At 39.3% G+C, this 15,828-nt stretch overlaps 1 protein-coding gene across 16 annotated transcripts in view; it reads left to right on the top strand.

The window, feature by feature from the left end:
- Positions 1–14,826, top strand: part of LOC121713082 (tumor necrosis factor receptor superfamily member 14-like) — a 16,310-nt gene extending 1,484 nt beyond the window's left edge. For 2 of the 16 annotated variants that reach the window (XM_042097388.1, XM_042097373.1), the window contains exons 3-9: positions 1,793–1,918; positions 2,012–2,170; positions 6,425–6,509; positions 7,337–7,524; positions 8,015–8,061; positions 13,261–13,316; positions 13,621–14,826. In XM_042097388.1, the coding sequence (XP_041953322.1) occupies positions 1,793–1,918; positions 2,012–2,170; positions 6,425–6,509; positions 7,337–7,524; positions 8,015–8,061; positions 13,261–13,316; positions 13,621–13,690 (731 nt within the window). In that variant the 3' untranslated portion in view covers positions 13,691–14,826. Of the gene's footprint in view, positions 1–1,792; positions 1,919–2,011; positions 2,171–6,424; positions 6,510–7,336; positions 7,525–8,000; positions 8,062–13,260; positions 13,317–13,620 lie in introns of those variants that run through there. The other 14 variants (XR_006032734.1, XM_042097381.1, XM_042097378.1 and 11 more) reach the window with 14 other exon arrangements.
- The last annotated feature ends 1,002 nt before the right edge of the window (positions 14,827–15,828 follow it).

The raw sequence follows: 15,828 nt of genomic DNA, 5'->3' as shown, positions 1-15,828 counted from the left end.
TACAACCGTTACTGTTTTTGTTAGTCAAGATTTGTCTGGATTAATAGAAATCTTTATCTGTGGTGTGACAAAAAACAAAGACCTTCTGAATATGATCTTTTCTGAAATCTGACTTTTGCGGATTTGTGTTGGTATATGAAAGTTCAAACAATTTTAAATTTGAAATTCAATTCAGTTTATTTGCCAGACTCATGTCCAAAAGCTACGCAAGACAGAACAGATAAAGACAAACAAGAAGAAAAACAAATACAACAATTAAAATACATACAGACATTTCAGCCAATGCATTCTCAGACTGGATGTGTACCTGGAGCAGCTCACAGATGGATTTGAGAGTGCAACCATGATACTGTTGGTGGACTCATCCAGACGTTGCATGAACTTAAACATCAAATTTCTTAAAAGTGCTTTCAGTGTGCTTACTCCTGCAGATACAAACATCTTACTAGCACTCCCTCCTCTGGGAACCTTGAGTAAAATTCACATTGCATCATTGTAGGCAACTTGTAACTTCTGCATGCTGGATTTTTTGTAAGAAGACCACAGATGGGCAGTATAGAGTGGTGTGCAGTATAAGCTTTGAACAGAGCCACTTTGACTTGACTGGAACAGTAGCTAAACTTACGTGCTATGGTGTTTGCCTGTGCACATAACTTACAACAGGGGTTCCCAAACTTTTCCACGACAAGGCCCCCCAAATACCACTAGGTTCTGGCCAAGGACCCCCTTGATGTGTTATTAAACCTATCGACAATACTACGGAAAATGTAAATATACATTAAGCTAATCCTAATAATTGATCTGAATTAGCAACAAGCACTTCGCGATGGAGCATACAATGTGTAAAAATTGTATTTGGGGCCCCAGCTGTGGAGCAGCTGGCTGGGGCACCTGCACCGTACGCCAGCGACCGGGGTTCAATTCCTGCCCCGTGGTCCTTTCCGGATCCCACCCCTGCTCTCTCTCCCATTGGCTTCCTGTCACTCTCCACTGTCCTATCATTAAAGGCATAAAAAGCCCAAAATATATATAAAAAAATTGTATTTGGGGCTTTCTGCTATATGAGAGCTATCGCTCTACTATTATTCTAAGTCATTATCATGGGAAATATAATGTTCAGATATGAGTCACATTATTATAATGCCATTGTATAACAATCCTCATAGGAATAGGTATATTTTAAACTTTTCAAATGTATTTATTTGTTGCTTTTATTTTTCCTTCCAACTTGCTGAGGCCCCCCTGGTACCCCCTCGCGGCCCCTATTTTGAAAACCACTGACTTACAACACTGTCTGTATATGTCATCATCATCATTCATATCATCTGTAATAAAATGACCAAGGTATTTCATCTTTTTACAGACCTCAAGACAACTATTGGCTAATTTGAACACAGGGAAATTAAGCCATTTATCCTGTTTCGTTCTGCATATTAAAACAGCACTTTTGCTGGAATTATATTTTATGTCAAATTCCACCCCATAGTCAGAGCATAAGAAGCTCCTGCTGCCCAGCACTACTTGGACTAAGAGTTACAAGGTCATCTTCATACATAAGATGATTCACCAGCATGCCACCAATCATACACCCAGTATTGCAACCATTCAGTCTCCTAGACAGTTCATCCATATATAAATTAAATAAGACGGGACAAAATTCCTCATTCCTGACTCTTGATCTGTAAAAAGTGTAAAGCCACATCAATGTCATCACATGTTCATCACATGTTTGTCAAAGTGTTGGCAGGAAGGAACTAATGATAACCTGCATCCTTTGCTTTGGTTCCCTAAGGATATGTTGTTCGTAGAGATTGCACAGAGATGTCCAGTACCACATGCATACCTTGCGTTGGAGACACATACATGAGTGAACCTAATGGCTTAAGTAAATGTTTTAAGTGCAAATCCTGTGACATGAGTAAGTAGCCTACTTAATGAAAGAGCATATTTATAATATAGTGTGGTAAGTAATGTTTTTGTTGGATATTTTATTTTATTTATTTATTTTCAGATCAAGGTCTGTATATACAGCAGAAGTGCACAACATTTACTGATGCTGTGTGTGCCGTGCTTTCTGGATATTACTGTGAGAGTTACACAGAGGACAATGAGTGCACGTTTGGAGTGAAACATGCAGTGTGTTCTCCAGGTCAAGGTGTTAAAAGTCCAGGTAATGAAGTCATTTGTGACACTACAGGGTTTGGATGGTTATTGGAAACATATTCTAATAGTTAACTTTAAAAAAAAAAAAATGTTAACAATAACATAATACCAGTGTTTCCCCTAGAAATTTTTCCAGCAGCGGTGCTATTACTTGGCGGGGGGGGGGGGGGGTTGTTGCGCTTTTTTTTTTTATATATATCTCATACCTTCGTGTTTCTTTTGTGGACATTTTCAGCACAACCATTTAATGACCATTAATAATTAAAAGATTATTTACAATTTATTTAAATTTGTCTTAATGGCAAAGGCCACACCCAATCTGCGAGCACTTAATTTTTCTGGGCTTTGAATTGAATTGAATTGTGGGGGGCCATTAATGCTGACACGCATGCACATAGCCAGATGCTCTCCTTGTAGTCTAATTCTCAGTCCCAAAACAACAAACCCACGTATAAAAAAGTAAATACTCACTTTTCTTCTACATCACTCCCACAGTTACCATACAACTCACTCACAATTAACTCGAAAAAGACCTAGGCTACTTGATTGAAGTGCGACCGTTCGTAAGTTATGAGAACATGTCTTTCTGATAAGAGAATATAGGCTCCTATATGTCTAATGCCGTAAACGTAGAAAAGGTCTGTTTGTGATAGCCTATTATAGCTAAGTGGACAGAATTTAGGCTATACGTATATGCCAACATATGCTCATATTTCCTTTAACTATCAGACAGTTTAAACAGGCCTAGACTGTGTTCGCCTAGCTTTCCCATGCAAACATTACATATAGCCCTACGCTAACGTTACAAGTCTAGGCTACAATTAACGTTAAGACCATACACCTTGTAGCACATTGGTTTACTCTATTGCATTACTTACGTTTTAATAATTTGTCGTTGAATGTTGATGGAGGCTCATCTTTGGGAAATCAGCTCTCTGGATAAAACTGTCAGCCGGAGCAAGAGTTCTCAGAGTTGACGACATGGGGGGTAAATCCAATCAGCAGAAAGAACCGCATCACAACAGTAGGCTAAATCGCAACAAACTTTTTTCCCCCCATGTTAAATTCATTTCGGTAATCATGAATTGGTTTCTTTTATTTGATGTAGGCTAGGAGAGGAGGATGCATGTTTCACATTAGTGTCAATGTGTCAAAGCAGGCTTTGGATCAGAGGAATTGCTCAAGCTTAACATATGGCATAGGCTACAAGCGAATTCACGGCATACAAACAGCTTTGTGATGAAATATAACTAATATATTTTTTTATTGTCACCAGGCCTATACGTAGGCTATTTATTGTGTAACCTACAAGTGAACGATGACACCATAGGCTACACTGTGGCGGAGCAAGACCCCATCAGTCGGATAGCTAAACAATGTAACCGTGTTCAGAACGTAGGCTAGCCATATGGGCTGCAGACTTGTCTTTGGGCTTGTAATCACCTGACACATCATGCCGCATATATGTCCTGAATAATGAGAGGCTAAGTGCGGATTTGATGCACTTAACTTACTCAAGACTTTCAGAAAACAATTTCGAGATGACGTTGGCCATTGTGCTTTTACAGTGTGTTAAGTGAATCTCGTGATATTATGTTGCAGTGGCGCTGAAAATCCAGCGGCGGCGCTGCGCCGCTGTTAAATACATTGTAGGGGAAACACTGTAATACACATAATATTGTTCTTACCATTGATGACTGAAGTGGCAAATGGGGAATACAAAAGATAGATTCTGAAGTGTGGATCTCATTTAAAATGTGTGCATTTTTCTCACATGCAATGCCGTATTGATGCCAGATTAAATCACATTATTTTATACATTACCATATTGTTTATACTTATATATTACCAAGTACATGGCATTAGCAGGTATTCTTTGTGAACAGGCTGTTAACTTGAAGGGATGGGGATCACATTTTTAAATGTTCATGCACTCTCATTCTCATTGCACTATGGCCACTATGGTGCTCATCTGAGGCAAAAGAAAAGCATTATAAACCTGAACATCAAAGATGTTATGTAAAGGATAATGGACGACACAGCGTTCGATTAACAGAAATGAATGCACAGTCGAGATTGTAAAACGGCTCCGACGCGAAGAGGGGTTAGTTAGAAGTTAATAACAGAAATTGACTTACGAGGTTTAAACGGCCCTGTGCTGCACGTCTGGGCCGTTTTATAACCTTGACCGTGCATTAATTTCTGTTAATCAAACGCCTGGTCGTCCATTATCTACGACGGAGCAATAGGGCCACGTGAAGAAAAAAAAATATTTTTGCCATGAGGAGATTAAACTTGAAATTTCGAGAATAAAGTTGAAATCTCATGTCGACTTTAATCTCGATGTGCCAACTTGAAAGTCGACATACCGACATTGAACTCGAAATTCACTCTGTTTTTACGTGCGTAAGGCCACCGCACATCCAAATAAGTGCCCTTCATGACCCACAGGCCGTCAGTCTCCAAAGGTTAACATGGCAAAATTCTTTCTAAAACTGATTTTCCATGTCTCACCTGCATAAAATATAGTATAAATGTAATGGATGCCAGCTAGCTTAGCTGTGCTTGTGGAACGTTGGTAAACCTCACTCCCCGACGCCTCAAGAGTGCTGCTGGCATGCGAGCCAGTAGCCTGGGCTATTGGCTCAATTGTTAGCGCGCTCGCCTCCCGATCCGAGGTGCCGCTGTTTCGCGGGTTCGAGTCCGGGCGTGTGCAGGGCTGAATCGCGCAGGTTCAACACAACGCAGGTTACATAAACACAGATATGTGTGCATTTACTTAGAATTCACGAGGTTGCCTGGTCGGGACGACAGCTTCAATTGGTCCCTCTATAGACATTCAGCAATAGCCTAGGCTGTTTTGCATCCATTACAAATCCATTACAAACAAACTTGCAATGTGAAGTCTGGGATTGGGGAGAGCACTTAATAGTCTAGGCTACTGAATAAGCATGAAGTCGAACCTTTAGATGAAAAACACTCTTTAATAATAAAATAAATAAATAACCCGCTAATGAAGTTTACTTTTGACCATCAAATTTATCGCCTGTAACTCTGTGATAAAAGGAAAGTATTTGGCTGAGCAACGGATGTTTTGTCCAAATGATGTCTGTCCTTTGTTGTTGCACTCGAAGAAAACTGGAATGTTTCATTTGTCCTTCTTTTCAATCATCCCGTTTGTAGCCTACACTAGGCTTCTTTGGAGAGGTCGTTCTCTCTTCAAACTAGTTCTGATGGACATGTCAAGATGAAATGTCGAGCTTAAAGTCAATATGATATGTCAACTTTATTCTGAAAATGTCGACATGTCGATATTAAAGTCGACATGATATTTCAACTTTATTCTCAAAATGTCGAGTTTAATGTCGACATGTTGACTTTAAAGCATGGTGACCAGACATCCCTGGTTTTGGTGACGTGTCCCCGGAAATGTTCCCGGTTTTCACTGTGACTGACAGACCCAAAATTGGAATAAAAGAAAGAAAAAAAACACTGACCAAATGTAGTTGCGCACCCTTCACGCACAGGCTCAAGCCAGCCAAAGCAAGCGCTCAGCTCAGACCTCAGAAATGTTCTAGAATGCCCATATTTCTTGTATTTTGATTGGTGGAATAGCAGCAAATGAAACCACTTAATAGAGTGCGCCTGGCAGGGCATCTTTAACAATCTTTGGCATTATCAAAGATCCTTGATTAGTAAGATAGAGCACTTCTCGCTCCGCTTTAACCCTCTCTGGTGAAATAAGTAAGGGATAATGGACGACACGCTGTTCGACTATACAAAGTTAATACACGTTCTAGATGGTAAAGCGGCGTTCCATCTAGAAAAGTGTATTCCGCTTATTCCACTGTTGCCACTTGCATTGTGTTCATTTCCTGTTATAATGTGAACGTTCCTGTTATAATGTGAACGATCTCTAAAACTGTATTGTTTGTAGAACTACTTATTTCCACCAGATATCAACTAATTTCTCAACTTGCAGGAAAAACGGCAACGTGACAGTTTATTTAAACTTAACGAGTGCGGCGAATTAATATACGAGTGTGATACGGCCAACAAATTGATCTACTTCATAGGTGTGCAAATAACATACAGTTAATATACACATTCTAAATTACGCAGGACAATGGGAAATTCAACCAAGCCGTGGAATAATGGGCTGTAGCCTACATGCCGGGACACACCCACTGTCTGTGGACACACCAAGCCAAACATGCACCACCAGGAAATACTTTTTACCTGAAATGTTTGTCTCCCTTAGGAACATACAACAAAGATACTGTGTGTGAGGACTGCAAAGATGGCTACTTTTCCATATATGGAATAAATTGCACAGAACATACCAAGTAGGTAAAAGTATTTGCAGTGTAAAGAATGATTCTTATAAATGTGGATATGTGTCACTAGTTAATACATGTTTTACTCTAATGCATGACTGGTAAAACACTTTGCACGAAAAGCAATGTCTTAAGAACAATTTTAAACAATGGGTTCTTTTTTATTTCACATATTTATACGTTTTACTGTAAATCTGAATGCCTACTTTGCACAAAAGTCTAAGAACTTTATGTGTAAACAAAAGTCATGGTGGCAATTAATCTTGAGGGTGAATTCTGAGAGAAATTTCGAGAGATATTTGTACGGTCAATTGGAAATTTCCTATGGAGATGTTAGAATGAAGGAGGATGTTGAATGTGGTTTCATAAACTCACCAAAGTTCCCACTAATTCCATTGTCATTCAGTCTGGAAAAGTTTCCATTCACAATCGTTTACCCAGCATGGGGCGGGTGTGATGACTGATAGAATAGTGCATTTAACACTGCACTGGTGGCTAAAAAGTTAAACATATATGGGCATGCATTTTCTTTGGAATTGAGTAAACAACTGCATTTAATACCTTCATTTAAACAAAATATGTTTGCTGCAATTCTGAAACGATTTGCCAAGAGTTTAGTGCACCTATTTAAGTTTAATTTCATTGCTGGTTACGTCCCTGGAAATCGAAAAACAAAGTTTTGAAATGGGAGTCAAAGGGATCCTTTCCAGACAGACCTGCAGAGCAAATGCAAATTTGCTAACAGGTTTGTCTGAGTTCACCCAGGCTATTGTCATTCCTAATTTTGTCAAGAATATTGTGTGTCAGATTGTGGATTGTGATTATTTTTCTTGTAGCTGTGTTTTTCATGGTAAAGAGCTAGAGGAAAAAGGAAGTCCTACCAAAGACAATAAGTGTAGGAATACTCCGAGAAGAAGAGTTTTGCTGATCGTGCCTATAGTATTTTTAGTTTTTGCTATCCTTTTTCTACTGCGGAAGCAACTATATAATATTTGGAAAGTTGCTCAAACAAGGAACACAGCAGGTATGTTTTAGTTTCTCAATAAAATATACAGTATATATGTTTTATGCATTAAAATGCATCAAATTAAAAAAGACGAAACAGTGTATTGACTGCACCTGTGTATTAACCACAGTGCCCAATAGCCCAATGAATCCGAATCAGATCAGTGAAAGAAGTATAAAGAAAAGAAATGTATTCTCATGTATAGACCCTTTCAACAAGGTAAACAAAAACAATGCTTGAACGTTCTATTTGGGCCCCAATCTACTTCCTCTGCATTAAGATAACATATGGAATGTTAAAAAGGAAGTCTTGTGGGGCCAACTATGATGCTGATAATGGAACTCTCTTGAAAGGGTCCATAGCCCTTCCCTGTGTATTAACCTTATTGTGGAAGAAATTGTAAAAAATCAATGTATAAAGCTCTCTTAATAGATGGGAAATTATGGGTCTTATGTCTTTTCTAAATTATGTATTTTTTCTGACATTTCTTTGGGGGAATTTCAAAAAGTAGAATCAACAACAGTTGAACAGCAACAAGTCTTGTCCTTGCCAACGGTGAGTTAAATTTGATCTTTTGTTTCAGTACCCAAATTAGTACTGCAATAAAGTATTGATGAGTAACTGTATTAACGTTTTTGATGTGTAGCTTAATAGTTGATCAATATTAACATATAAACTCACATACTGTACATTTCAAGTAGTATTAAAAATTCAATATGTAATGTAATTTTTGATGTAAAACAATGTGTCTCAGAACAGAAACAATATTTAGGGGCCGAGCACCGGAGGTGCAAAGCCCTATTGTATCTGTAAGGATTATTGTTATTTTTAGTAGTTTATTTTCTCGCAGACTTCCTTTTTAGATGTGGTTCCCATGGGCAAAAACTCATGAAATTGGACTTGTGTGTGGGGTCCTCTAACATGCCGCTGTGGCAATTAAACAAGTCAATGACACAGCAAAGGCAGAGCTTAGTGAGTGCGTAGTGATGTAGGGATGCTAACAGTGGGGTGAGACTCTCACGTCCACATTTGGCAAAGATTCCAATAGCTGGGTCCTCTAATACGTCCGCTTTGGCAATGAGACAAGTCAATGACACAACATAAGCAGAGATCAGACAGGAAACTGTCAGAATAAGTTGAACATTTTATTAATGTAAGTACAAGGTTAGTGTTGATTGGTTCCAATTAACTGCGTCCTTCAGAGTTTCCTGACTGAACTGGTAATTTCTGAAAAGTGTGAAATGACAAGAAGAGAGATCATTACTGGGTGATACACAGTGACCAGTGGTTTACTGCGGGATTAAAAGGTTGCACAAGAATACTGACGAGCACATACATCCAACTCAGGATTGAGGGACAATGAAAAGTGGTTGGTTGCTGGCACTCGGTTCGAACTTATGTAGCCAACAATGTTACATAGGCTTAACAAAGACAATTGCACATTGGCCAATTGTTGGCCTCAGTGAACAGCTGCACTCTGTCCAGGAGGCCTGGATGAGCACTGGAAGGGGGAATGTATGTAGCAGAGCTTCCGGCCATGTGTGTGCAATCGTATCTATTCCCAGCGGCAAGTTGTTGTGCACTGAGAACTGCAGCTTGCAGTGTGTTGTCTTTTGTGATGCAAAGAGGTTCACCTGGGAAACATTAAATCTTTTCCATATGCTCGCCACAACTCTGGGGTGTAGGCACCACTCTGACTTGACTACAACATGACAACAGGATAGTTTTCTTTTTTGGCAGAAGTGTTTCAATGTGAAAAGTACTGTATACAGTTTCAGGGCATTGATGTGGAGACGCTTCTGTGCATTTGTCCACACACCACTGCCTGTCTGACCTTCGTACACAGCTCCCTATCCGTGGAGAGACATCTGTGGTCATGACGTGTCTCTGGCTAACCCTCCCCATGGACACGCCTGTGCCCAATGAGTTTGGGGAATGCCAGAAGGCCAGTGCTGACCAGCACTGCCTGTCTACCTGTCTTTCCTGAGAGGTTGGACATGAAGCTCGCAGATGCGTAGTAGGTTAAGCGGCACTGCTGCTGATGCCATGGCGAATACACCCAGCAGTCTCAAGACATACACAGACTGTGTCCTTTGTGGAAATGGGCTATGCGTGCTCTTATGAGCTTGCCTATTAACTATCAACGTCCACAAGTGCAGTGGCACTGAGCCGTCGTTGTCACAGGGGGAGGAGCAGGAAGCTGCATAACAGATTCAGACGAGGGAGGAGGGCCGTCGTGTCAATGCTAAGTGGGAGTTATAGGTAGCTATCATATTTCAGTGAGTGAACACTGATGGTAATTTTGATACCATAGATTTAATAGAGACCCAGTCAGACCAATAGTATGAAAAATCAGGAACAGAGTTTATTTACAATGATGCGCATCAAGGGAGAGACAGCATGACTTCACCTAAAGATCCATCAGCTGCTCTAACTAGACAAGGAAATAGTTAGGGTTTAAGTATCCGTCCAGGCTGACGGGAGATGGCGTTGGTCATCCCATCTCACGTGGACTACACTGAATCAGACCCTGATTAGTGGCAACCTGGCAATCCGGAGCAGATAGCTACTGACACAGCCATGCAGAACAGGGAAACACTGCGAAGTCATAATATTCCCGCTTATCTCTAAATACAGTCACACACAGATATACACAGGGACAGTACAGATATCATACAGTCATTACATAGAATCATACTTTTAGTATCAAAGTGGCCCACTAATGAGAAATGCAGAACATTAAACCACATATTGGAATATTGGGCATAATGCAGAACATTAAACCATATATTGGAATATTGGACAATGTTCTATTCCACTTTCTCTCAGTCCCCCTTTTTCAGCCTTTATGGCTGGAACATTTCATCAAATACTGCCACTATATAAAATATAAATGATTATACAATTGTTTCATTAAAGTTAGTCAGATCCAAATAAGCAGGTACATGACTAGATTTAACTGATTTCTTCATAAGTTATGAAAAATAGCTACACATGATTGGTGTACAATAACAACCACAGTAAATCAAAAAGAATATATTTGGTCAATCCCCCTAAACTATTCAGAAACTCGTCTATATCATTTCTATATCTGGTTGGGATAATCCCATTGGTGTACCGATTTAGAGGCATCAGGACCTAAATCACATATATATAAAAATAATAAGTCTTGAATCCAATACTCTCAAGTCCCCCTTTAAAAGACTTGAAGCCTTTGACACCAAACAATAGCACAAATCTGATTGAATCAGAATGAGCCTACTAATTAACTGAAAGTAATGCAGTAATTGTGTCTCTTTACCATGAGTATAATACCTAGGTAAAGCTGAATATAAAACCAAAACACATAAGAAATGTCTCTCAGCAATTCTCAAATAGAACCCAATAAAGGAAATTAATCAAATGAAACACCATGGTTGCATGTATAAAAGTGGCCCTGACTGTCTTGATTTCTCACAGGGTGTGAAGGGAAAAAAATGACATACCACAGAGTACCAGTGATAAAAACAACCAAACAGTTCAAGGGGGAAAAAAGAAACAATAGACAAAGGGGGAAAAAAGTAGAGTCTGTAAGGCCCCCCCTTTTTAACCACTGATTGCACCTGAAACAAAACACAGAGATATACATATCTGGGCCCAAGGCCCCAGTAGTGCTTCCTAAGTTTCAGCTAACATTATTAAAAAGATTTCAATTGCAATACTGCTATGGTCTGTCACCAAACTAGTAATTAGCAATGAAATATAAATTCACATGATCTTCATGGATACTTTTTTTTTGTGTGTCTCATATCACAAATTAGTTATCATACAGCAAAGCTAAATTATCTTAACCGTTTTCCACATTGTTTAAAGCAGGCCTAAAGGAATGTTTTAAAGAATTTGGTTACAACTTTATTCTTAAACAAATGAAAAAGTTGTATTTTATTTTATTGCATTGCTGTATCCAAAATAATTGTAAACAATGTGGTCTAGTATGCATGTCATCATACCACATTATCATCTTGACACTGGATGCTGTAATAGCTGTAAAAACCTTTTCTATGTCAATGAAGAGAAAAAAATAATAATACCAATATAACAACTGCGGGTGTGTTGTTAATAAACATATGAACCTATTAGTTCAATATTAGTTCAGAATAGTGAAGTGAACAACCTCTCATCCTCCATGAAAGACAAAGCTATCCTTAATCCTAACTTGTTTCACTGCAAGAGCTAGCTGTCTGTTATCAGACTACTCTTAATCAGACTCCCCCTTATGATCTGCAGCAAGGCTGCAAGATAATCCCCTTAGCTAAAATGTTGTCGCGTATAACACTGTGTCCTGTTAAGAGCTAAGTACGTCATAGCATCAACAATTTGATAAATTCACTGCTGTTGCTAAGATTACAACTTTGCTGAACTGGCCCCCATGTATGAATTTAACTGATATGCTTCAACTCTTGTCAGTGTTGTCACTGCCAGAAGCACGAGATTGTGGAGCAATGCTTAATACATACATCCAAGCTAAAAGTTCTGCCACTTGTGCCCCTCTCCCCCTTTTTATCCAGAACCTTCTCTGCCCTCAGAACCTATATTTCTTCCACTGTGGCCCATTCAGCCAGTCGCTCACCATAGTGTATGGTGGCCTCAAAGCAGGACCTGGCAGGGCTCAAGGCCTACACACCTAGCCAATCAACAGTCAAAACACATCTGTGTCTACTGTGAAGCAGGAACATAGCATCCGCATGGCTTCCAGTGTTTGCGGCCTACACGTGGACCAGGATAACTTGGGTCAGGTTCTATTAGCATGGGGAGCAGGAAGCTTGGAGAAACAATTAGCCTGTATTTAAGCAAAATTGTCATACTTTCTATGAGGCCTTCATTAAATTTACAACTGGAAAATCTAAACCAAAACTGGAATATGTGATCTGATATAATTAACATACCCATCGCCTCGCATATGTGCTCCTGTGACTTGTAGTGGATTGGGGAGAGCAAGGATGGCCTTGATGCTTTGGTCCAGGCATCCAACACTCTTTATAGCACAGCACACAGCATTTCATTTTTCCTGCAAAGCTTCACTAAATTTAGTTAAAAAAGATATTCCTAGGCGGAGAGATCAGATATCAAAATGTATATAAAAACTGGAGGATGATGTAGGAGGTTGCGACCCTAAAACTGTTATTTCCCTCACCAATGAGCACTATGTAGAGGTCGTTATAAATATCAAAAGGATCTCATAAACCTAGGTCTTTCTTATTTAGGATGAATCACCCCTGAGCCTCTTCGCTTTGGGTTTCTTTTCATCATAGGACTACTTCTACCAAATAGCCTTGACTCCCTTCGGAGGATATTTGTTTTAATTTTTTTTTTTTTTTTACTCACCGAACATTTGCCTTTTGGTTGATCACTGGTTCTCGCTCCGACGTCTCAGGAGAATTCCCTTTCAGTATGATCCCGTCACCGGGGGTCAGAAGGTCAACCAAAAGGCAAATGTTCGGTGAGTAAAATAAAAAAATATATCCTCTGAAGGGAGTCAAGGCTATTTGGTAGAAGTACACTTACACTTAGTTACTGGCAGAGAAATACAAATAACTGTTTGCTTTAGATTCATATGAACTAGACATTTTATTTTACATTATTTTTTATGTAATGAAAGATGTTTTTAATCAGTACCATGTGGCACACCTACAATGGTAAGGTTGAATTCTGTGGATATTTCAAATGACTGCATGTCTGCATTCAAGGATATTAACATGCTGTTTTGTTGTGCAGCAGATGATACCTGTACAGGAATCGGGTGAATGTCCAGACCCACCCCGAGACCTACCGTAAGAAAAATTATCTGATGTTAATTTGAAAATGTTCTGGCTCACAATGACTTAGAAAATATACCTTGCATGTCACATAGCTGATGCAGTAAACAAAATATCAACGCTATTAACCTGAAGTGCTACATTATGTTTTTAGACTTTTGATACAGACCACCCATAAGAAGATAGGGTAGTGAATGTGACATGTAGTAGTGAGTGTAAAATAATTCAATCATTTTCAGAATGTGGACTGATGTGGACTGCGATACTTGTTTTGAGTCTTGAAATATTTCCCAAGACATGTTAAATCTCTATTTTGTAGAGTAGAAGATGAAGATAGGAGTATGGAAGGACTTTCACCACAGAGAAGAATGCCTTCATCACTGTCATAAGATGATGAACTGGTTGATGGACCAAGCAAATGAACTCAATGAGGTCTTTATTCTGGACTGTAGAATAAACTCATGGAGCCACTTCTTCATGAGGTGTGGGTGAGACGGGGTGTGAAAAACAGCATGAACATCATGCTGAGTCTATAATGCCTATGTCACACCTTTTTTAACAAGCTGTTGCCATGTAGAAACTACATCTAATACCAATTAACAACCACTAATCCGCCTCCTTCCTAACTCTGTCTTTACACTTTGCAGTTGGTAACCTGAATTTTAATTCAGTATCAAACCACCTAAATTCCACTATTCTATTAGACTCGGTGGAATGCATATATGACGAACCAAAAACCAAAACATAGCCTATAACATAGGTGGGGCCAACATTTTATTACTCCATGTGACAGGAAATTACAAAAGTGGTAACTTTTTAAGGCTTGTATGTGACTTGCAATGGCATCATCCATACATCCATCCATCATACATTGTCCCTTAACTCCGCCTGGTGAGACAATGCCTAGCCGGTCCCAAGCCCGGAGTAAGGAGGAGGGTGGGGCAGATGAACTGCAGGACATCAGATCAACTTTCTCTTGGAGTAAAGACTTGGCCAAGACAATATGAACAGAGCTGAATAGTGAGATTAAAGGTCATTGATCTCATGACCATGGCAAAAAGTTGGTGCATCATCAAATGCATCCCACTCTCCCGTACTCCTGAAGCAACATTGTTGTTGGACTAGAATGCCGTGAAGGAGGAAATATGGACGGACAGACAAAGAGACCAAGGAGCTGATGAAGTGGATGGTTTGGAATAGATTTCCAGTTGCATAAATAACTCTTTATCTGGTTTGATGGCATATTGGACAAGGATTTTTCCAGAACATCCAGTTGGTAAATGGAAAATGGAAGTAAAAGTAAAAGTACTTACTATTGAAACTTGCATAAGCGCATCATTTGAAGACAATATATCTGTGTACATGCTTCTGTGTAGTTTAAATCATTAATGGACTTGTCATACCATGCATTTTCCACCAAACATTAAATGTAATTATTGTTTAAAAGTAAAATGTAAGGACTGTTTCAAATCTGACTGTTATTAACTTTAACTTCAAAACTTAAAATGACCTTTCCTGTTGTCTCTCCTGTTGTGCTTATAGTTTTGATGCCATATCGATACAGCAGCATCTGTCTCAATACATATTGATACAGGAGTAGCCTACATCGCAAAACAATCACAATATTGATATTTTGAACACAGCCCTAATAGCCTGCACAAGGATGCTATTACTGCTATAAATATGTCCTCATGACACAAGCACCTGCTCCAATGTCAGCTTTCCTTCCCCTGTTACACTCACACTATGAATGTCTGCCCAGTTTATCTGCTGTTCTATTCAGCCCAGCAGATAGGTCCAGTACCACTCACTACATAAAGATGCAAGGTCTTCTGTTTTTGACATTTCACCTCCAAGTCTGCTAATCCTAGCACTTTTATGTCTTCCTCTGCACATGTTTTTTAATTTGAGACTGGTGGGTCCCAATATTTCACTAGAAAGGTGAGGAGCTGTATGTAAATCAAGTGACACATTCAACAGGAAACCATATTTGGCCATTAGGGGGGAGTGCAGTCAGGAACTTTAGCAATCAAAATCTTGATTTTTGAGGTGGATTTTCTCCAAAATTCAACAGTAGATATGAACATGTTGGGCATCATTGGAAAGGTAAAGAGTTGCAGTATGCGAATCCGGTGACATTCAACGGGAAAACATATTTGGCCATTAGGGGGCAGTGGAACTTTAATCATAACATCGTCCACAACAGCCCTTCACATGGTTGGGTAAATTTGACCAAGTCATCTGGTGCTTTCTGATAGCTTTTAGAGCATTTAAATAGGACTCAGAATGCAAGCAGAATATAATGGAAAAATATAATGGCATGTACTACAAATAACTACTTACTACACGTAGGCCTAGACAGCATGGATTTAATCAACAGAACAGGCAATATAAGCACAATACTGTGAATGAACAAGGTAAACATTAGATATCTGATTGTGGAAAATCATGGAAAGGCTGCAATGGAAGTACTGGAAATGCAGTGCCCTCGTGGGATTACTAGGCCATCAAATGTGGGAATGGATGT

This window comes from Alosa sapidissima, chromosome 7, assembly GCF_018492685.1.
Source record: "Alosa sapidissima isolate fAloSap1 chromosome 7, fAloSap1.pri, whole genome shotgun sequence".
Taxonomy (NCBI): domain Eukaryota; kingdom Metazoa; phylum Chordata; class Actinopteri; order Clupeiformes; family Clupeidae; genus Alosa; species Alosa sapidissima.
Note: the sequence above shows the minus strand (reverse complement) of the source record. Positions and strands in the feature narration are given on the sequence as shown.